The sequence below is a fragment of the Cebidichthys violaceus genome, unplaced genomic scaffold (genome assembly GCF_023349555.1).
Source record: "Cebidichthys violaceus isolate CVI_PGR_0920_01 unplaced genomic scaffold, fCebVio1.0.p SCAF_5, whole genome shotgun sequence".
In the NCBI taxonomy this organism is placed as follows: domain Eukaryota; kingdom Metazoa; phylum Chordata; class Actinopteri; order Perciformes; family Stichaeidae; genus Cebidichthys; species Cebidichthys violaceus.
The window spans coordinates 2726139-2749401 of NW_027176705.1; the positions used below are offsets into that span (position 1 = coordinate 2726139).

The 23263-nt window shown below is 40.0% G+C and overlaps 1 protein-coding gene across 5 annotated transcripts; it reads right to left on the minus strand.

The window, feature by feature from the left end:
• Positions 1 to 2664: 2664 nt before the first annotated feature.
• LOC137887397 (protein mono-ADP-ribosyltransferase PARP6) lies at positions 2665 to 22593 on the minus strand. Of its 5 annotated transcripts, none has more exons than XM_068730354.1 (23): positions 22313 to 22593; positions 20606 to 20762; positions 20052 to 20129; positions 17204 to 17298; positions 16425 to 16485; positions 16132 to 16147; positions 15895 to 15961; positions 15490 to 15639; positions 13771 to 13921; positions 13188 to 13319; positions 12879 to 12974; positions 12495 to 12587; positions 12133 to 12258; positions 11737 to 11802; positions 11259 to 11326; positions 10755 to 10803; positions 10487 to 10599; positions 9033 to 9105; positions 7186 to 7255; positions 6295 to 6374; positions 5838 to 5901; positions 5348 to 5432; positions 2665 to 4537 (listed from the first exon to the last, which is right to left on the minus strand). In XM_068730354.1, exons 2-23 carry the CDS (start codon positions 20606 to 20608, stop codon positions 4435 to 4437), a joined length of 1839 nt encoding a protein of 612 aa, XP_068586455.1. In that variant the 5' UTR covers positions 20609 to 20762; positions 22313 to 22593; the 3' UTR covers positions 2665 to 4434. The 5 variants fall into 5 exon arrangements, 4 of the variants coding, with proteins under 4 accessions (XP_068586455.1, XP_068586456.1, XP_068586454.1 ...); XM_068730355.1 differs by having other exon boundaries at positions 13188 to 13241; positions 16132 to 16222; XM_068730353.1 differs by having other exon boundaries at positions 11737 to 11799; positions 16132 to 16222.
• Between the last annotated feature and the right edge of the window lie 670 nt (positions 22594 to 23263).

Below are 23263 nucleotides of genomic sequence, written 5' to 3' on the forward strand. Positions count from 1 at the left end.
CATTTGTGTATGCCATCCCTGTGCTCACAGTGTCCACACAAGTCCTTGCATGCTACACTGCTTAAAAGGTTTAGGAATCATGTCTGTGCTTTGTTCATACTGAAGCTCATTTCAAGCATTTCAAACAAAAAAAAAAAAGAAAACATTATTAGACACTGGTTCCGTTGTACTCCTGGGAATCTACCGCATCTCCTGCTCAACAAGTGCAACTGCCATGTACCTGCAAACCTCTTTTGCTTTGTGTCACTGCATAAATTGTTGCTGTATCTCTGCCCAAACACATGAGGAACTCCTGCACATTTATCCTACTTGGCAAATAAAGTGATTCTGATTCTGATGTGTCCCCCAAACTCTGCCCTCTATAGTCTCCGTCTCTCTGTTAAGTCCATCTATCTCTCTGCCTGGCTGGCCAGCCTGTCTTCTCATGTCGTCTACCTCTTTGTCTCTGTCCCGGGGGCCTCCGCAGCGTGCAGAGTAGCCTGCGAAGTCTTAACTCAAACGAGACCCCTTCGCGCCCCGTTAAACCACCGACCTTCTCTGTCACTTCTGTCGCCCGCTGCTGCCGACGACGGGGGCCTGAGCTGCAAGCTAAGAGACCCCGAGCTCAATAAAAGTGTGGGTGATTAAACAACTCCTTGTAATTGCTCCTTTTGTGCAGAAATCAAACGGTCACACTTATTACTGAGGCAGGAGAGAAGGAGGTTGGGAGCAGCCGCTTCCGCCGAGGGCCAGACACCCTCAGTGACCTCCTGCCCTCCCGTCACTACTCCTTTATCTGGCCAAACAACCACTGTGTAGTGTGTGTTTACCTGCATGTGTGTGCTAGTGCACAGTGTGTGCGCCAGTGTGTGTGTGTTTGCGTTAAGTATGCAAAGAAGGCCGTTGAAACCAGGCAAAGTAGAATAACACCAGAGCTCCCCTCAGTGGTAGACGGTTGAACTATACCAGAAAGACCAAGCCCCAGTTGGATCTAAGCAATGTGCAGTTGTATGCCATCAGCCAGCTGGCTTTGGTAATGGGGGACAAAGCCAAACCAGGGGACCGTGTCCAACATGAGGGCCGGGTTTCAGAGATCATAGCAACACGTGAACCATACACATCATCTGGTAGTCACACACATATACACAGACATCAGTACACGGGCCCAGCCACAGGGCTCTGTCAAATGGGTCAGCTTACAAAGGGAGGGGCCCAATTACCGTAGCCACAAATACACACATAAAGTGCTTTTCAAGGGCCCATGAGTGCTTCAGCTTCCCCATGATTATACCCGCTCTCTACACACCCAGCACTTGTCATACACATACAGGGCCTCCTTTGCCAAAACAGCCATCAGACTTGACTTTTTTCAGCGGAGTACCGAGGAGATGTGTTCAGCTGGTTTGAAAGAGGAGAGCTTTCTGTGATTAGAGAGTGTGAGAGAGAGATAGAGAGAGAGAGAGAGAGAGAGAGAGAGAGAGAGAGAGAGAGAGAGAGAGAGAGAGAGAGAGAGAGAGAGGGAGAGAGAGAGAGAGGGAGAGAGGGAGAGAGAGAGAGAGAGAGAGAGAGAGAGAGGGAGAGAGAGAGAGAGAGAGGGAGAGAGGGAGAGAGAGAGAGAGAGAGAGAGAGAGAGAGAGAGAGAGAGAGAGAGAGAGAGAGAGGACAGAGTGAGCAACTGGCTGGTCAACTATTAGTGATCTGCTCTCTCTGAGGCAAATGCATACCCTGTCATATTTAACCACCAGAGATTAGATTAGAGGGAATCAATATAAACTTGAATGAAATTGTGATGCAATAAATCGATTAGATGTAGTTTTGGCAAGCCTGTAGGTACTGCAGATATGTCGATATATTGGGCTGTCCTGCACCACCACCTCCAGAACTAAATCGATAACTTTTAAAAGGAAAATCAGTTTGAATGGGGAAGTCATAGTTAGGGACTATAGTGTTGTGTTTCTTCAATTTACTTGTATTCTCTTTAAGTTAGTTTAGGATGATGTGGTGTACAACTAATATAGCTATTTATTTTTCAGTGAGCTAGTATTGCTCAAGCCAATCTGATGCATAATATACATATTTACTCTGACACAATGTTATATGTATAGTATACACTACTAGAATAAAAGAATGGAAGAAACTCTACTACACATGCCTTATACAATTTACTTGGTGTGTGTATTAACAATGTATGCGGATATAGCAGGATAGACATATTTTGTTTATTATTCATCCCATTTTCTTTCTTTGTCTTTCTTCAGGAGTAGCATTGAGGTACAGTATGTTCACATGAGAGTCACATAGGAGCAATTTTCTTATATGCAGGACATAATGGCTCAATGAACAGAAGTGCTGATTGCAGCCAATTGATTTGTCACCACATGAATTTAAAAGGAAATTTGATTCACCTGAAAAACGTCCACAAACTCTGAATTTACAAAGCATCATACTTCACCTATTATTGCATAAACCTTTTAAAGTAATTATTTGTGTGAAAGTCGGGTTGAATTTTATCAATATCCTTGAAATAAAATAGAGAAGTCAGCTGGTCTGTGTATGTGTTGGTGGAGTAATGGTGCCCCCTTCTGCCCAAATTGCTAACAAAAAGCTTTAGCCACAGAAGAGAATTCTACATTTAATGGTTACACATATTTTCCACAGAGACATCAAAGAATAGGAGACTGTATGTAAAACTGTGCAAAATCAGGCTTTATTCTTTTTTTTTCTGCATCGTCGCCTTTCATCATCATCATCATCATCACCATAATCACCATCATTGTCGTCAACATCATCTTTGAAAACATTACTCACTAGAGACAGACAGCCAGAGAATAGATTTTCAAAGAGCCTCGCAGCTCAAGCCTGTTGGCAAAAACAGCCATCAGCTATTAGCACAGTCCCGCGATACAATGAGTAAGCTGTACATGTCCACTTCTTTCTGGGCAATACATTGCAACAATGTTCAATGTCCTTTTATACAATTTGCTCTCTTAGTGCCTCGAAGTCCATCCAGTAGTCAGAATCTTTAGTTCCAGGAGATACCAAAAGCCCATCTCAGTACTGACATGGTTAAGATGTTTGATATTATAGTCTTGCTGAGTCCATAAATACTTTTTTAACCACTTTTCTTCCACTAACCATCTACTGCAGGTCCGAGGACAGTCCATTCTTCCAGTTTAGGCAAACGTTGAATAAGTGCAATGTCTAGTATAATGTCAAGAAAATACAAACCCACACGTACATACATACATACAGTACATGACTAACTGATAAACTTGATTAGCTATACAAGGTTGCCATTCTCCAAGGAGAAACAACAGAGTTGCACATAAATGCCGATCTGTAACATCCAGTGTCCACCAGGAGCTCACCTGGACTGGAGAGACTGCCAGTAGATTGTTGGGTAAAATTGTCCATGATTCTGTACAGTGGCTTTTGTAAGTTGTGACTCCAATGGGAAGTGTATTCCATACACAAAAAGATTAATTTTGAACGTAAGAAAAGGTGATGACTACTTGAACAAAATGATGATGCGTGACAGATTGTGGTAGCTTTTTGAACATAGATCATAGGCAACAGATATAATGTCCACATATTAAATCCACTGTTGTTGTTTTTTTTTTTTTATTTTATGACCCTTGTTGTTCAGCCTGCCATGTCACATTCGTCCAGTTAGATAAAAGTTGTCTCTGTCAATTCTTGTTTGTTTGCCACTTGGAGACTCTGATGGTTTGAAGGTGCATTACCAATGACAACTGTCTTGATTCTGTAATGAAAATTGGACAGCTGGATTTTTACATTTGATAATGTTATCAAAAACAAAGTGCCTATAGTGTACGTAACGTGAGTTCAAGCCACACCTCGCTTTATGGATTCTGGGAGTGAACAAGGACAAAATGACAGAGTGCTCACCCCTCAGATATCCATGTCACAGACCTTAATTCATGTCATTATTCAAATAACACAATAATAAAACAAACTTCTATGCATGTAAATCCAGCAATTATTTGCCACAAAAGGGATCTAATTGGAATAATGTTTGGAATGATTCTTTTTTTTTTTTTTTAACTAGATTTTCACAAATAGAAATGATGAATAGATATACTTAGTCCAAAGGATCAGTGATCAGTCAGTGCACTTAGAAAGGGGAATGCCCAGTCTAACCAGGGTTTGACAGTATGTGTATGTGTGGAGAGCCAAAGCAGTGACTACTCCCTTTTTTCTCCAGTGGTGTGTGACTTTAACCAGGTTAAATCTGAACATGTAATGTGTAACCACTTGGAGAAGAGGAACAAAGAAGGGCGAGGAAAATGACGGGACCAGAACAAAACAACTTTAGAGATAATGTGCTCAAGAGCTCCCACAGCCTTCAGTATCAGGCCTGAGGTCAGCTCGCCCCAACATTCGCTGTCTGCCTGCCTGTGTGCCTTCGCCAGAAAGACATATGGAAAACCGTCATTAGCTGGAGTAGATCTGGGTCCCAATCACACGCATGATCTCCTTCTGCACCTTAGGCTCCTGGGTGTTGATGTTGGCATCTCCTACTTGGCCATCCTCATACCTGCACATATACATAGATGAGTAGACATAGGGTTTCTTTTCAACTTGTCATCAATAGCTGCCCAATGTTTTATCCCCTCTCTTGCTCACTACCTCAATGTTTCTACAAGGTTACCTTTCTATACTGATGATAGAAAGGTAACCTTTCCATAGACAAATGAGCTACTGTTGTCTAGGAAGCAAGTGAATTACAGTGATTTTAGAAAAGGTGCTGTTATGTCTGACACAAGTAATCTTCCTGTTTTTATTCTAATCATATCAACGTTTCCTCAAGCTGAAAAACACAACCATACGCTGAGCACAAGGTCAGAATTGAATTATATTTAGCTGAGATTTAAATTTGATTGCAGGCCATCGCAAATCTAATTTCCAACTCAGAAGACAGCAGTGGACATGATAATAGACTTTGCCATCTGGTGAATGCCTGTGTCCAAAGCCATAACATCAGCAGCCAGTGTGGATGTCATGTGTTATTTGCCGAGCTCCAAAACACAGTTTTAAACATCATACTGAAAGGCTATGACTTGACAGGAATCCAGTTTAGTGAAGCGGTAACACCATTCAACCATCACTTAATCTCAGCTGATTTAAAATGATGATGAGTGATGAGGGAAAACGGCAGCCGATATAACAATTCTTCATTAAATCACCTCCATCAGATGCGGCTTCGCAGGAAGATATAAGCAACCTGAGTGATCAACTATGCATTTTAAGTGTGATGATAATTTTTATTTTATGCCAACTGCTTTGGTAATCATGCATTACTTATGTAGAAATGACCAAGGAGTTTCCAAGTGTTGGAAATACTTACACAAAAAAGAAGCGAGTACAGACGTGATCTGATACTGGACACACCCAAATGTTCCCATGTTTCTGCAGATCCTTAGATGTGATAACTGTTGAAGAGAGAGAAGCATGTTTTACCATAATGGTGGCTTGTATTTTGTACTTTACTTTCTTGTTATTTATCAATATTAGTAGTAATGTTGCTGTTGTATTGGATATTATATTATATTATACTACATAAGATGCTGTTGAGCTTAAGGGCTTAAACTCATTTATCTGTAATAGTTTTCTCCTATAATGATGATGATATTATAAAAAATGACTTAACTGCACATTAATACACTACTCACATTACCTAGTTTAATTTAGATGTTAATGATTAAACTGGTATTTTCTTCTTGTTTTGCTTTTTTTTTGTAACTGTCCTCTATAGCTGTCATACAATCAAATATACTAATGCAACATATTTGCTATTATCTCCGCTCTGACATATAATACGTTCTGCTTGTGATTACCTTCACACAGAGCGATGCAGTTCAGATTTCGACTCTGAAGAAACCTTGATTGAATCGGACGGCTCTATAGAAAAAAAGAGACAACAGTTAAGTCCCACCAAGCTGCTAAAGTGAATACAACCTAACTATGCTGATGATGGTACACATGGAAACATTGAGAATTACAAAGACTGAAACTGTACAGAGTGTAATAGTCAGAAGCAGGGCATAGTGAATGTAGGAAACATTTTGATGATTTGAACTCTAAATACAAAATATTCTAAAATAAGTTGAACAGCCCTCATCTGGTAATCCATGTTGATTTCTGTGAAGGCTTCAAATTGATCCTTGTCTCTGCCCTTTTATTTGCATATCTTCTTTGCGTGTGATGGGAATCTGGATTCAAAATGCGCAACTTTCTTTTGAACAAATATGGTATTTATTTATTTATTTATATGTGAGGATATGAAATGTCCACCTGTGGTATGGTGTTCATGCGGTTGTAACGCTGCACCAGCTCATCTTTGGTGGGCATGCGGTGCTGTCCTTTCCCCATTCCTGCAAGAAGCAGCACAGACAGCAAACAACCCTGAGTCAGAACGACCTCGAGTCACTCAAGCTGTGAAAAACTTTCCTCTAGTGGTCTTGAGCTCCTTGTACAGATACATTATTACCCAGAGTTCTAACCTTCATATGAAGGTTGTTCCAAAATGATACTGAATATTATCTGCACACAAGCTGAGTCAGAAAGTGATGCTGTTATCTTTTACACTACAAAGTTCTAACTTAACTTTGCTGTTTTTCTTGCCAACTTAACTTGTAATAATTAATTCCACATCAATCCTTAAAACTGGAAAACCATTGCTTAGGAGCTTGTTAATAGTGTTAACAGGTAAACAGGCAACCTGCAGATGTCATGTCCACATAATCTGCACCATAACCATAGTGGGACCTCAAAACCAACCTCGGAAATTGTGTTTCAGCGAAAATTCACAGGGGGAAGTAAGGTAAGGTTTAAATGTCTCTTCAGCCCCACCCCATGAACACAACATAGTATAAAATACCAACACAGTACAAAGTAACACACACAGATCCACTGACAGCTCCATTTTACTCAGCCACAACATAATGTATGGTATGCGGCACGGAACACAAGCCCAAGGCACAGCACCCAAAATGGACACAAAACACAGAGCAGCACAATATGATAGCATGGAAAGCTCCCACATGTGAAAATGATGTGTTCTAAGATGGTAATCAGGCCATTTAAAAAACATAGAGCGTACTCAGTCAACATGGTGGAATCAAAGGTGGAGGGGTAGGTGGGGGGCCGGAGGGGACTGAGTGGCGAGGAATGAGCCGTTCCTACCTGAGTATCCAAAAGATATGCTGGAGATGGGGCTCAGATAGATGCCCTTTCCATACGCTGCCCCATGCAGCTTGGGTTTGAAAAGAGCAGGAAGGAAGGAAGGGTCACTGAGCAGTTGCACAGGACAACCTCTTACATGCACGCACACACACACACACACACACAAATGTACTCACACATACAGTGCAATACATACCAGTCTTACTCTAGCTATATCTCAGGATGTATAAGTCAGTGATTTTTTCTGTTAGTCTACCTGGCAAACACCACCAACCAGACACACTAAATACACATGCACACCCACATACACACGACAATCCAAAGATAGTGGATTGCAAAGAGCCAAAGAGAGAAAAGATAGTTGTATTATTCTAGTGATCTGAAACAACTCATATAACCCACACAGTCACACCTTTAAACTGCCAACATGTTTTCTCCTTGCAACATAATGTAGTCCAGAGAAGATCATGTGATGCTCTTGAGTTTTGTGAATGAAATTTGTGTATGTGATGCTCAGGTATTCAAGCAATGCTGAAATGAGACTGTGGCTTGGTATGAGTATGAGGACGACTGATAATGATGTTTAAGCCTTCACACAAGAATGTCCAGGATGAGGAAAACAAAAAGGACCACAGGTGTAACATGGACAAGTTTTCATAGGCCACAGTGATCCAGAGGAGAAACAAGAGGAAGAACAAAGAGCACCTTGATGGTTTGGGAATGAAATGTGATGGAGATGGAGGTCGGGACTTGGCACATCTGGAAGAAATGAAAAGGAACAATAGACAAGAGGTTTTGTGTGATGGTTGGAGCTGGAGGCAGACTCGATCCTCCTCCTCTTGTGAAAGACAATGACTGAGGAAGGGGGGTGTCAATGCTCAAGGTGAAATGGAGAGGAGAAAGAGGAGGCAGACGAGCACTGAGGCGTGATCAAAGATAGAGTGTTCAAAAAGTTGGAGAACAAAGAAGGCATAAATGAAACACATCAGCATGATAGAGCAATCACGGCTGACGAGAATGTTTCAAAGATCCTTGAGTTTTCACATTTAATTGTTTTTCATCTATTTTCAGGACATGCCGGTGTATCTGCAAGCAGTCCTTATCTGCCGCAAATGAGACAATTCTGCGCTCTCTGGTGCTCGCTTCTTTTTAAATAATAATTTTGTATTATTATGTATTAATCTTTTACAGACCTGGGTCACAAAGTGCAAAAACAACCTTGGCAAAATAATATAAAGATCCAGACGAATTCAGACCTGAGTAAAACCGGAATACACTTGGAAGAAAAGTATGACTTTCTTCTTCTGCCTTGAAACTATATTTATGGTCCTCATTTGGTCAATTGTACCCATCTGGTATCAACTAATTTAAATGATCTCATTTGAGGCTACTCTTTGACCCAAGAAGTGGTGCTAGTTACTGACCTTTGCGGGAAGCCACACCCACCGGAAGTCTATACTTACTACCATGGAGCTTGTCCTTTGCATCCTTCAGCTTCAGACCTAGCCTACTCAGTGCTCTAGGTGGTTAACCCCAACAGGGCACACAGGCAGCCTCCCAACATCACAGCTGACACCACAGCCCCCTCCCTGTGTCCCACAACAGGAAGAGACGTGCTGTCTGCTGCTGTCGACAACAGCAAAAAACACAGCCAACATTGGCCAGGAAAATCTCCCAGTGTGCCCCGCTCGCTAAAATGCCAATTGCAAAGCTGACGAAAGGGAAGCTGGCATCCATTAACTGCAAAAATGAATCAGCCGGACAGCGAGCCTGCTCTGTCAGAGAGCAGGTTTACTGTCCGAGAGGAGATGCATCGTAAATTCCAGCCAACTGCCAGGGTTACGTACCTGCAGTTTGGTATAAGAGGCATTGACTAGTCCATTTCTCAGAACAGAGTGCCAGTTCTCTATATGGGAACCACTAGAGCAAGTGTAGAGAGAGGGAGAGATAAGAAGGAAGAGATAAAAGTGCTGTGTGAATATAAACAGCATGGATCTCAGTGTGCAACCACTGATGTGTAGTGGGCCAGATCCATGCTGTTCAAAATAACACTGTGGCACATTTTGTCTGTGACCTTTGATTCACAAAAAGGGATTAGCAAATTTACTATTTTTTTTATTATTGTTTATATTATTTACTGTGTTTGAAAATTTCATGAATTATAAATGAAAAAATGTGTTACCTTTACAGTGTTTTTCTTTATATTATTGCATGAGTATTTTGTAAAAGAATACTTATTAAAGAGAGAAGTTTGAAGTTCTTTTCTGCCAACCACAAAGAGCTTCATCTATTTATACAATTTGTGAAAGGACAGTTTGGGACATTCTGTTACATCATCATAGTATTCCAAATTTATGTAATTTAATATTAAAAAAAGTGGAAGATCTAAGATGACAACCCATCACTGCTGTCTTTTAGGACAGGGTGGGATATTTGAATACGTTTCCCAGTGCAGGTAGTATCTGGACTGTCTTACAACACAGAGAGCAGTGTCACGATTGCTGTTATTTTTAACTTTTTGAAGCAGTATCGAGTCCTTGTTCTCACAGTCTAATAAATAAACGTGGAAAAATTCTAGAGCTAAAAGTATTAGCTGTTTATGGATTCCCTTCTAAATCTTGCCAATTGTCATTAAACTGACTCTGAACATGCATTTGTATTTTCAAATGTTTCTATTTATATAAAATGATGGCAGCCACGCTGACATACAAATTTGTCATTTCCTGTTCAGAATTTTTAGTATTAACCAGCATAAAAAGAGAGACTGTTATCACTGCTCATGTGTTAGCTGTAACCTGCGAGAGCCCAGATGGGCCGTGTGTATCTAAAATATTCAGCGAAGCCCCATCTGCTACAGTACAAATCTCGATCTCACAGATATTGCTGGCTCCACGTGCTGGCTTAGCAAGGTGGTTTCTCTGTCCAAGAGAATGGTCACTGCTCTCTGCTATTGTTTGTTATGGTTCCATAAAAATCTGCGAGAGTGGCTCCCCCATCCGCAACATAATGACCAGGTGTTACACTGAGACATGTTCATGTTTGACAGTGTGTACTGTTGTTACGCTAAATTATGCATGCATTTTAGTGACTATGCTTGATTTGAGATTCATTATGTAAAGTAAGTGATTTCTCACATTATATTTGCTCAACAGCCACAAGCTTAACAATATAATAACTACAAACTATTTTCTGATATTACACAGCCTAAATGATTTAAACTCTGTAACTGTAGCTTTACACTATAAGCTTTTCGATTGTATGAATGCAGTGTCAGCCAATGAGAGGAACAAAGTGGACTCACTGAAAGGCGAAGGTGCTGCCATATAGCTTCTTGGCAGTGCGAAAACGAGCCTCCTTGGCCGGGGGGCTGCTGAGCAGCAGGAACTGGTGGGAGGTGTGCATGAATTTCAGTTGCTATCACAATGAGATCATAAGGGAAAAGTGAGAGCAAGAGAGAGACAAACAGAGAGATAGAATGTGAGTAAGAACCATTAAATGACACAACGTTGCAGTAATAAAAAACTAATTTAAAAAAGGACACTTGAGGGGATGTCGTTCTGGTTCCCTACCCTACTCAAAGGCAGCTTGACGATATGAGACCTGTTACTGGAAATAATCCTGCAAAAAGACAAAGAGAAGATCGCAACATAAATCAGATAAGGTGAAACACAATTTAAAGTACTAGCCATTGTGCTACCACTTTGCTTGAACCACAATAGGCCTTTTTCACAGCAGGCATTTTTACTTGTCAAAATAGTAAAACATGGGTGTTAACAATGTTTCCGTTCTATTCCAAGTGTTCCAGAAAGCCATGACAGTGTGACAATGAGCCAACATGGCACAAGAGCAGGACCATGAAACCAGCCAAATGGAATTCAGCCATCACTATTTACAGCTGTCCTTTTCCTGCTGTGAAATGTCAAAATGTCCTCCATGAAAAAGGAATATAGGCATAAGCCTATACGTATTATTGTGTTATCAATTAACTACTGTTAAATAGTGCTTTATAAGTTAAATCATGTTAACATGCAAAGCAGAGCAAACCCATTTTTTAAAACAGATCCTCTACTCACCATTGTAGCAGAGGATGGGCCAAAGGGTCAAGCTTGTCCATCTGTTTCTTGATCTCTAGATATGAGCCCTGTAAAAAAGCACACAAGCATGTGTTGCTTTCAGTTTTCAGGATTGTTTCCGCAAAGCCAAATGAGCAAGTGTTTGGATCTAGACTTACTATGTGTTTTATACATAGTACAGATGCAGTCAAGCCACAATGGGTACATAGATAATAGAAACAAGAGTGGGGACGATCAATAGAGAAGATAAACTAATCAGAAACAGCTGTCATTTTGATAAACAAAGACCCCACTCATACAGCTCAAACAGTCAAATAAATACAGGACTGTGCAATGTGCATGTGAGGGACATAGAGTGATGAGCTTATATGAACTAAAAAAAACTTAGATTATGTCTTAAACATTATACATCAAGACCATATGTAGCCTATATCAACTGTGGCCCTTTCCTTCATTCCCTCCTATCTACTTCTTGTACCTGGGTCATTTCCCGAATGGACATGACGCTGTCCAATGCTTTCTGCAGTCTCTCATAATTCTTCTTCTGTGTTCATCGGTTGAGCCGAACATCCATTGTATGCAATGAGAGAGGGAACAACATACAGACATCTAAAATCGCTTGTAGAGGTATTTTACAGAAGTTTGTCGAACAATAGTTACTATTTCCAAATTCTTCCTATCCTATCCATTGACACCTTCTTAAGCATTTCAGTTACATTACTTCATTAATTTTGTCTGTGGATAACTACAATGATATTTTTCTAGTTTTGTGAAGACAGCAGAAGTAGTTTTAACAAAGTCGGTTTGGTTTACAAATTGAAATTTGTGTATTGGTTTTGTAAGTAATCACAATTCTAGTAGTGAGGACGCTGACCTTTGGGTTGAAGGCCAGAGTTTTAGGGTCATTGGGGTCAACGACTGATGGGTAGGGCTCAAAGATGATGCTCTTACGGGGCGACTCAAGAGCAGCTCTACACATAGCCACAAGTAGGTCCACCACCTGCGGAGAGAGGGATCTTTATGTGATGCTGTTATTGACTCGATATGACCCAGAACCCACCTCAGTTCCAATAACGCATATAAACTTCAAATAATCAGAAATGAACATTATCACATGTCCCAGTGTTTGACGTTTGTGTTTTGATTTTCTTACATATATTTTAGGCCTTTCTCCTTAAAAAGAAATTCAAATAATCAAAATTATATCATATATAATATCTGTTGTTTTGTTGTCACCTCTGCTCCGGTGGCCACTTCCTCTGCAGCTCCGGACATTACACCCAGAGTGTAGAAGGAGAAGACACACAGCTCCCTGGTGCACACAGCCGGCTATATAAAGACACACATGGACACAAAGAGGGATGAGAATACACTAATTTCAGTGTGTACTACATATCTACACAAAAACAAGTACACTCATGCCCACACGTAATGACACACACTCTTTCTCACTCTTTATCTTTCTCCCTCACAACTACAATTCTGGAAAATCCATTAACAGGATCGTATTACTAATAGAGAGAGAAAACATCACATACATGCTATTCATAACGTTTCTTAACTTTCCCTATTGGGTTTTTTTAACCAATAGGGTACGTTTCTCTTTCTCGTCTCTGATACCTTCAGCATGGATCCATTCTGAAAGACGTGCTGTTCGTCACACACCACGCAGTACTCGTTGAGCGTGGGGATCCTCTGCTCTGAGTACTTCATTATCTGTTTGGAGAAAAGTGGTGTTCCCAGTTATCACTCCCAAATGAAGAACTGCCATATGAAGGAATAAGGACTAGTTTGGTAGCAGAATTGTCACAAACTACAATTTTGTACTGCAATCATGACTGGCTTGACCTGTTATTATGTTCTAGAGCAACAATGCAATGTGGGCAACACCCCATGCCACTGTCAGCAAATATCTCCTTGAGGTCTAACCTGCACTAAGAAGCCATACTCCAAGGTAGGGATGTTCTTGCAGTGGCCGCCCGCCTGGGATGAGAAAAACAATTCAATCAGCTGCCTCGTGGTAATCTGCGCAGGGGCCCTGGCCGCCGGGACAGCCACAGTCTGATGAGTCAAGTGAAGACAAAGCATTATGGGAAACGGCGCACCAGCCATTTTACGGTAGGGGTAAGGAAAGGCTCAGGTGGGAACAGTGCAGGTGGCGGGTGACTGAGAAGAGGGTCAAAGTGAATCACAGTGGATTAAAACAGAAATATACAGTGCCATGAAAACAGCATTCATCATCAACATTTTGTAGTATTCTTGATGATTTTGAACTCCTTATCATAGCATCATGAGTTTCTACATCAGCAATGTTACACATGTAAGGAGTGTAAAGTTAAGAGAGATGTGACAAAAACACCATGAACACAACTTGACATGTGAGTGAGACAGATTAATAAGTGGGAGGACAGTGGCATTTAGTCAATTCATCATATTCAAATATAAACTGAAATGTATCTAACTCCAAATCTGAGAGATGCACGGGTGCTGTTATGTCCAGACCAGAACTGACCTGGCTGTTTGGTGGATAGCTGAAAAGCTCCCCTTTGGGATTCTTCATGGTACATGAGATAGAGCGGTTCATCAGGCGGGTCACTCTCAGCTCAGGGACGCTCAGCTTCCCTTTTAAAACTGTGTCTTGGATCAGAGGAAAACTCGGAGACCTAGAATGAAGCAAGAAACAATTCATGTGCATCACTTCATCTGCCATTTTTCCCAGGAGGAAAAAAATGCTAATTTTGTCGTTGTCCCTGTGTTTATAGAAGTTACGTAATGGAGGGTTTGGCTTCAAAGGCCCAATCAGGAATTTCAGAACTTATTATTGTAATGTTGCTTTGAATAAATCTTAATTATCAATAATATCATTGGCAACATCTCCTCAGCTGTAATCGTGCATGGTAAGACTGCACTGTGTTCACATAGTCAGTACCTGGGTTATTTTACAGTGACATGTGTTAAAGAAATACACACTCAGTATTATACTATCTCTGACAAGTGAAATCTGTTTGGACAGTAGCTCAAGTCACTAACTGTTAACATTCAAGAACCAGTGTTCACTTCCACCATCACTCTCAGTACATTATCCATGTACACTCTTGACATGAGACTCCTGTCACGTTGTGAGGATGTTAAGACAGCCTAGTAGTTAGTGAGACTGACCTCCATCGAGTGGGCCGAGATTCAATCCCTGTGCAGCCATAACTGTCAAAGCATTGAAAAGTAAGACAGAGGCCGAGAAGGGTACCCCCCCCCCCCCCCCCCTTGGGGAAATTGGTTGAGTGTGTCAAATTTGCAGTGTCAGAGATTCCTTTTCGCTGCTTGTCTTATTTGCTACAGTTTGTCTTTCACAGACAGAACCTTCTATTAGTATTTCCATCACTATCTTCCAACTGAAATCTTCAATCTTGGAAAAATAGTTTACTTGTATGTAAGTACATTTATTCATAGCACATTTCTAATTCAGACGTGTGCTCAGGGTGCTTCACAAAAGAAGAAAGACAAAACAAAGACATAATCTATGAAACAGGATATTTCCTGGTATACTGTTGTAATTCTTTAGAATTAAAGGTCCATATGCAATAATTATTAATAATTTCTTAATGATAATTAACAACCATTTGTAACTGGATAAACTTAATCTAAAGCCTTTAGATTATTTCCTAAAAAACCTTTACAACAACTGATGAAAATGTCTTATAAAAACTGCTTTCACTTGAGTTACAGTAATACCTACCTACTGTGGGGGAAAAACGCAATAACAAACTGCAGATGTTATGCCAAAATAACACCAAAATAGCTTAAATGTTCCTGTACTTGAGGTTAATTAATCTGGGCTCTTCTCCACGAGTAATTGCAGACACTTGGAAACAGTGAAGTGTTCAGAAAATAAATCAGGACAATAAGTAATGAAACTGTGTTTGTAGACATCAGCATCAAAACCATGCATCACAATATGAGTACAACAACTGAGCTCTATTGCTGGAATAGAAAGACATGTCGATTTTGCAATGAAATGAAAAACACATATACACATATATATATATATATATATATATATATATATATATATATATATATATATATATATATATGTGTTTTTCATTTAATTGGCCTAAATTGGCCTAAATTGTTGTTTGTTTATTTGAAAATGTTGTGTAGCATGCTGTATATGAAACATAGGCATGGGGCTGTAGTTGCCCTGATAGAGATATACAGTGGTAGAGAGACCTACTTGGGTATGGGGGAGAAGATGCTGAGCCCGGCACGGAACTTCTTGATGGTTCCTCCGGCTTTGAACCAGCTGTGCCTCTTCTCCTGCTGGGCCTTGAGGAACTCATTACTGAGGTGCTTCCACTGCTGTGAGGTGAATGTGCTCAGGATCCTGCCACATTACAAATTAGAAGAGCCAAGCAGGAAGATATGTGAGTGAACCTGACAGAGTGAATTACTCTTTAAATCACCTTCTTTTTGTTGTTGATGTGCATTATTATTTTGTGTGATTGGATTAGGCAACAAAAAATTGAAAAATAAATCGTCTGTGTTTTGCACATCTGATGCTGCACATTTGGATTTCCAAAATCTACTACAAATTCACTATAAAACATCAATGCTCTATATAATAGATCACGTGACTTACTTTTTGAGCTGCAGGCCCAAGCTGAAGCCTTCTTTATTGGAGGGCTGGAACACTTCTACTGATGGCTCTGAGTAAAGATGACTAACACTATTACACAGTGCACAGATACACAGACTCTCTCTTTCACTCTCCCTCTTGTATAGCACATACTGTACTCACCTCCTACGCTCAATGAGTGGCACAAATACCTAAAGTCCCTCCCAGAAAACCAACATCCACACTGACATCTTTACTCACCAGGTCCATCGAGGTACTGAGAAAGAGAAAAGCGCAGTCTCAGAATAATGGGCTCTGTTCTGATAACTTTCCAAGCTGTCGCAACCTCCTCCTGAGTCAGACACACACACACATACACACATACACACAAATATACAGAGTTAGCATCCTAATTAGGGCCATTTCTCATTACATAAATAAATTATGAGCATGCAATGCATTATAAATGTTGTGTTACTTTGCAAAATGTCAACGTTGGAATAGTAATGGGCAAAGGAGAAGGTGTGTGCAGAGGGAGAAGAATGCTGACTCACATCTAAGAAACTGATGTTAATGTGTAGATCGATGTCCACGTCATCAATGGTTCCATACTCCCTATTCAGAGACACAACAACAGATACAGTTCATTTATCATACGTAATGGGATATGTTAAACTCTAACACTTTCAACTGATTATCGCTTGAGGGAGAAAATAGGGTTGTTGTTTTCTCTATTTCTCCAGACAATGCCTACTTAAAGGTTCTCTTTACGATATTCAGAGCATTAATACAGCATCAAACAACAATTTGAAATGTAAGGATATAGTGGAGTAATGTCTACCAGAGCAGAGAATGAAGTTACTCTTTCTCTGTGTGTGTTGTAATCTGAGTTTTTCTGGGATTTGTTTACATAGCCGAGCTGTCCAGGCGTGCCTTTTAGCGCATGTTAGTACTTGTTAGCATGCCCCAGGGGTTAGCGCATGGCCGCCGCTCTACACTGCTCTCATACGTCAGAGTTAGGGTTAGGGTTATGTCCCAACCGTCGGCCTCATCATGGAAGCGTAGCGCCAGCGTAGCGCCCGCCCTCAGGTTCCCCCTTACGTAAACACTGTTAGCTCTGTCAGCACTGTTGCGTCATTTGCACTGTTAGCACTCATAGCATCGTCAGATACGAGCCACCGGCTCAGTTGTGGCCATGTTGAGAGCCGTGTGGAGGCAATAGTAATGCTCTGAATTTTGTATTGAGCACTTTGAAAATAAATACATGAATACATACAATCTTTGAATTGTGCCTGTGTGTATGAGTGTGTGCTTCTGTGTATCTGTGCTTTACCTAACAGAGACAGCACTGTCAGTGTAGATGTCTTTTACTGCCTCAATATCTGCATCCAGTTGAGGGTGGCGGTACAGGTCAGCAGCGCAGCTCCCCTGTAACAAGCAGTATACAAAGCCCTCTCAGATGAAATCAAGTAACCTTGGGCGACACCACCCGCCATGTTCCAAATATGTTCATTTATTTATTTATTATTATAAATCCATTATTATTTAATGGACAATGCATATTGATCAACATCACTGTAAATGTGCCAGTGTTAGATAAAAGGCTAATTTTATCATCTCACTTGGCCAGATGTTATATTAGCCATTAAAACAACAATAAAACACACAACACATAAAATCTGAGCCGGAGAAAGTAAAACACGAACAACTAATAAACAGTTGAAAAAACGCTTAGAAGGAGTAGAGCAAGTAGCATGCAAAGTAGGATATGTAAAATGCAGGCCATTAATACAAATACATGTTTAAAAGACAATCAAATCACATAACATTATAGAAGAGAGTTAAAACCAGAAGGGACGCAATCAGACAAACAGACAAAAAGCCAAGTAAATGATAGCAGACAAGGCAAGCATGCATGGACTAGGTATGATGGCAGGTCCAGTGGCTTTTTAGTGAAGTCTTTTTAGTCAAGTTTTTAGAATATATGCAAAGGAACAGTTAGAGTCGCTATGTCGTATATTAAACGGAAGGATGTTCAAAACTGTAAAAGCTGACTGGCGGAAAGATTTTTTCCCTCCTTGTGCCAATTATGTCCCTTCTTATTCTTGATCTAGTTAATCTATCCCCAACATGTATCTGAAAGATGAATGTGGTAAATGAGGGAGGTGCTAATCTATTAAGAATTTGTAATATTAAACAGGCATTGTGAAATTGAATAAGATTTCCCTACCAAAGGAGACCATTATCATACCTTCACCATATGAAGTACATAACAGTAATGACAGCTTGTAGGTTTATTGTCCAGGACCTTGACAGCTTGTTTATATACAAATTGTGCGTGTTCAAAATTTGAATTTAAAGATTATGTAAAACTGGATTAAGACAATTTAATATATAAAAGTGGATATTGTTACAATAATGTCAAATAAATGTTTCTATTCTAACCATTCATCTATTACTTTTAGCTATTTACTTCAATATCTGTTATAATTACCTAACTGTCTGAGCTGTTTAATCATTATTTTAGCTATCAAGTTCAGCCATTAATCAATTGTTTATAGCTATATATTGCAGCTATCTATTTAAACTAGTATTTATTATAATTACCTAAATATTATTAAGTATTTTTTTAGCTGTTTTAACCATTTATCCATTGCTCTTAGCTAACTAATTCAACTGTTTATCAATTACTTTAGCTATCTATTTCAACCATTATAATTACCTAACTATTATTCATTGCTTTTAGCTATCTGTTCAGACCTCTCTGTTCACTTGATAACTAGTTTTTAACCCACTCTTAATCACACAAGAGTTTGTAGTGTACAGCTCAATATAAAAACATGTTTCTAATCAAATCAATTACTATTTTTCAAATCAGCTGAGCTACTCAATCTGTCACCTCTTCAACCACACACCAAACCATTTACTAACTCTGATCCAACATCAAGCGCATCTTATATTTGCAATAAAATAGAGAGTTACATAATGTAACAGTTGATAAAGAGGAAAGTATTTTGTTAAGGAAAGAATTCGTACATTTCTTAAACTGTCGACATATATTTTGGCATTTTTCAGTGATTATTTTACATCCTGTCATTTAATACTTTGGTATCCTCCATTAATAGGCTTTTTTGACCTAAGTTTGTCATACTTGTTCCTGGTGTCTAGACTTGAAGTCAGACTCTGTTCTCCTCAGCTCTCCTCTGTGTGTAGAACAGATCGTACACTTTCATCCTTATCTTTACTACGCTGCTTTCATGTTCTCTGACTGCATAGAAATGAGCTTTAAATCCCAGACTGGATTTACATTTCAATCACAGGACTCGAAAGATAACAGTAAAAAAGGATGACTAACAGATTAAGATCTTAAATGGAAGTGAAGCATTGAACTTTTCGAGATGAGATGATATATTAAATAGGGGCCACGGAAATGATTTTTGACAGTGTTGCCTGGGATTGATACTTAAGGTCACATAGGTTGACAGTACTACAACTGTATTGTACTTTAGAGGTACGTTATGTTTGCTATTTTCAGTTTGCAACAAGTCAAAAGCTCAGAGCATTGTTAAACATTGATCACTTACATTCTAACGGAATATCCTGCTTCAGATTTATTTAAATGTTTGCCCTGCCAGCAGTGAGACATTAAGCTAGAAATGTCAGTCAGCCAGTCCATCTGTTCTGCACTACTACAGCAAAATAGCTCAACAACTATTTACCACATTGCCATGACATTTGGTCAGAATATCCACAATCCCCAAAATGACTCCAAATGACACCTGGTTTAGTGTCTAGTGCCAATAGCAGGTCAAAATCTCCCTTGACCAACACCTATGTCTCTGGCAATATCCTGAAAACTAGTGGCTGTCATTCTGTGAAACTTGTAGTAGTTTGTTTTATGGTTAAATGGTCCAATTAGTATGTGCTTTTTTTTCTACCAACATATTACAGCAGTAGAACTTGTCATGAACACATCCTATCAGTAGCTATTTTACAGTTGCTGGTAAATACAATTATAATAATTTGCAAAAAAAACAAAAACAATTTTTGAACTACCCGAGATTATTGTAATGTAAAAGTAAAAAAGAGGATAAAGATGTCGGCAGGCACCATTATTGACAAATACCAGATTAAACACATAGATTAATATAGTAAGGGTAATACGGTTGCCACAGCTGTACCTGAATGCCATACAGGAACTGTTCTGACTCGTTCTCCCCGTCCGACTCCTCGTCTGTCCAACACTGGCCTTTGATGTCCTGTGGGCCCACACATTGTGAAAAGGCCGTTATAGTGGAGCGGAAAGAAAATGCAACCCCTCTCCATCATCCTTTCATCTCACATCCTTTCTCACATCTCCCTATTTAGCCTCTCGTTCAAAACACCCAGCTTCAAAACACTGCTTTATATAGAATTTCAAAGAGAGAGACGAAGAGGTGCGATTTATTTTCAAAAGACAGGAAGAATTTAAAGTTCAAAAGAATACTCAAATAACAATCAATGATGAGTTGATTTTTTTTGTGTGCAAAATAACCATGTCTCATGTCATTTCCAGCAAAGCCTGAAGCCCAGAGACTCTGTTGCACAAACCTACAGTCTGTACTTCTTTGAGTAGCCACAGCAATGTCATTTAATTTAATTTACCACTTTAATAATCTTAAACAAACCATGAATGAATGACACAGCTTAATCGTATGCATTGATTATTACACCAATAGAATCCTAGCTGTCTTACCATTGGTTCTGCTGTTCATAAGGCTCACTCAGACAGGTTTAGGCCTTTGAATACTGCCAACCATTGCAGCTTTCTTCCAGGTGGCAGAACAAGAGCAGAAAACCGGAGAGCTTTGGCTGACCGCCTCTCTTTCTTGCACTCGTCAGAACTGCAAAACCTAGGAGAAATAAAAATTCAAATTCAGTAATGGACGAAAACATGAAACAAAGAGGCCATCACTAGTGAAGCCATGCTTTGTAAATGGTGCCCTCCTCCTCTTTTCTTTAAATGGTCTGCACTTCACCTTGCCATGTATCCTAGCAACAGCCATCTCTGCCTCCTTTCAGAGTGGCATTAATCACCGTGGAGAGAATGTGTGGGAGATATGTGCTGTACGTTCAGTACCCAGGATGTATCCATTTCTTTGTTTTGTTTATGTTTTTTTCAGGATCTTCATCTATTATTACCGAGGCTCCAGAGGTTGGCACACCTTTGAATTATGTCAGCACATTGTTGGACTGACGTTGGTCATTGCAAATAAATGAAAAGAAAATCATCGAAACACAATGTAACTTAATGTGTTAGCATAAGGAGAGTAAATTGTGGGCACACAGTGTTGACTAAAAAAATCAAAGTCATTTCTCAACAATTTAGCATTATAAAATAATGTTTGCCTTTAAATGAATAGTTACCGTACGGTCATGATGAGAAAAAAAAGATCTTGAAGCTTATTCCAGATTTAGAGATACATTTTGAAAAAATCAGATTAAAAACGGTGAGGATAGACAACATCGCTGATATAATAGAGGCAGCTACAGACCACTGCAGTTCATGGTGGCCCATCGCATTTTGTGTCAGACATGTAAACAATGAGCGTGGTGTCCGTTCAACACGGCTTAAAGCTGCAGATGCAGAGTTGCATATTTCCCACTGCAGCATCAGAATACAAATTACAATTTACATAGTCTGGGGCCCGTCAAGCCAAAATGATAAAGAATTTTGAATATTTATCAGCTTTAAATCCTGAGACATGTGCAAAGGAAGACTGGATGGTAATGTAGCCTGGCACTACGGGGTAGACCGCCTTTACAAAGCCATCCAGCATGAAGGCATATTTGCTGTATATAGGTCAATATAATTAAATGAACACCAATTATTCTTTGTTTGCTGGACTAACAAAGGACACTAAGATTATCTCTCCCTCAGATTGGGCCATTATCTACATGTCAACTATCATAATACTGTGTTTTTCTCTTCCTGGTTGTGGATATCTGTCCTTTTTTTCATGTTACGGTTTGGCTCCTTCTTTGTCTAAAACACCCTTCCAGACATCAACTGCATCCTATTAACAAAAAAGGCTCCCCTGTTGTTACCATCTTCCACTTCAGCTCCTCTCCTTGTCTCTCTATGTCTGCTGCCCTGCCATGTCCTCAACCCTGCTAGCATCTACACCCCTCCACCGCCCCCAGTCCCCGCCATTCTCATAGCCTATGTCGTCTCACATACCAATAGTGTCGCGGGCGAACTGCACCCCCCCCCCACACATACACACACACACACACACACACACACACACACACACACACACACACACACACATAAACACACATCTAACACCATCGCCCCCATTCCACTTTCAGATGATATTTAACACAAACACAGATGCAGTCAGGCGGATTTTCCCCTCCCCCCACTCTCTGCACCCCCACCCCATCCATCCACACTTACCTCCACAGAGGATGGAGACTCGGATGCCGTCCTTGCCTCAGCTGCTCTCCCTCTTAAAGGGCACACCTGCTTCTCGCTCTCTCGGTGGCTGTATTCCACTGAAATGATATGACAATGAGCCCATTAAAAGAGGATTTTAGAGAAACCAGAGACACAATTCCCCAATTCTACGGCGTCTGTCTCTCTGTGCTTGTGGTGTGTGTCTGTGTGCAATCCAGCTGGTGTGTGTGAGCCTGTGTGTTTATCTATTGCAGATCTCTGCCGCTACTGCTGTCTTATATTTTGCCTGACAACACTGAGGGGTCTGAGCATGCTCAGTGAGACCAGGCAAGCCAGTCATGTGACCTGCAGCTGACTGCACTGCTGCTGAGAAATAAGAGGAAGAATGGAGGAAAAATGTCTGCTTGTATATATGCATCTGCCTGTGTGTTTGTGTGTGTGCGCGTGTGATTGCATAAGTCTGTGTCTGTAACTGTGCAATCATGCTTTAGAGGTAGATTCTGGTTGATATTCAAAAGCTTTTGTGTCTTAAAATAATAAGGAATTAAAATAAAAAAGAAACCCTAAATATCCTTACTGCTATATTTGTGCTTTACATTTCAGCTACACTGCATCCTATACAGATGAAGAAATTGATATTTCAGTAACATCTTTTGTTCTAAAATTATACAACATAACAAAAAATATCATATCTTCTGTATCTATGAAAGACCTTGTCATTGTGTGTATGTGTGAGACAATGGCCATTGGGCTCATAAGCTAATCAGTCTTTAACTCAATGTATCTATTTAAGAACTGACCTAAAGAGTGAGCAGATGTTAGGCCAGTCTGATCAGTGTGTGGCTGTACTCAGGAGAGGAAGAGAAAATGATGATCTCTTCATACATTTTATGTGGCATACAATGAGGCAAACTAGAGTGCACAGGCCCTAATGGCACAATGTAAGTATGG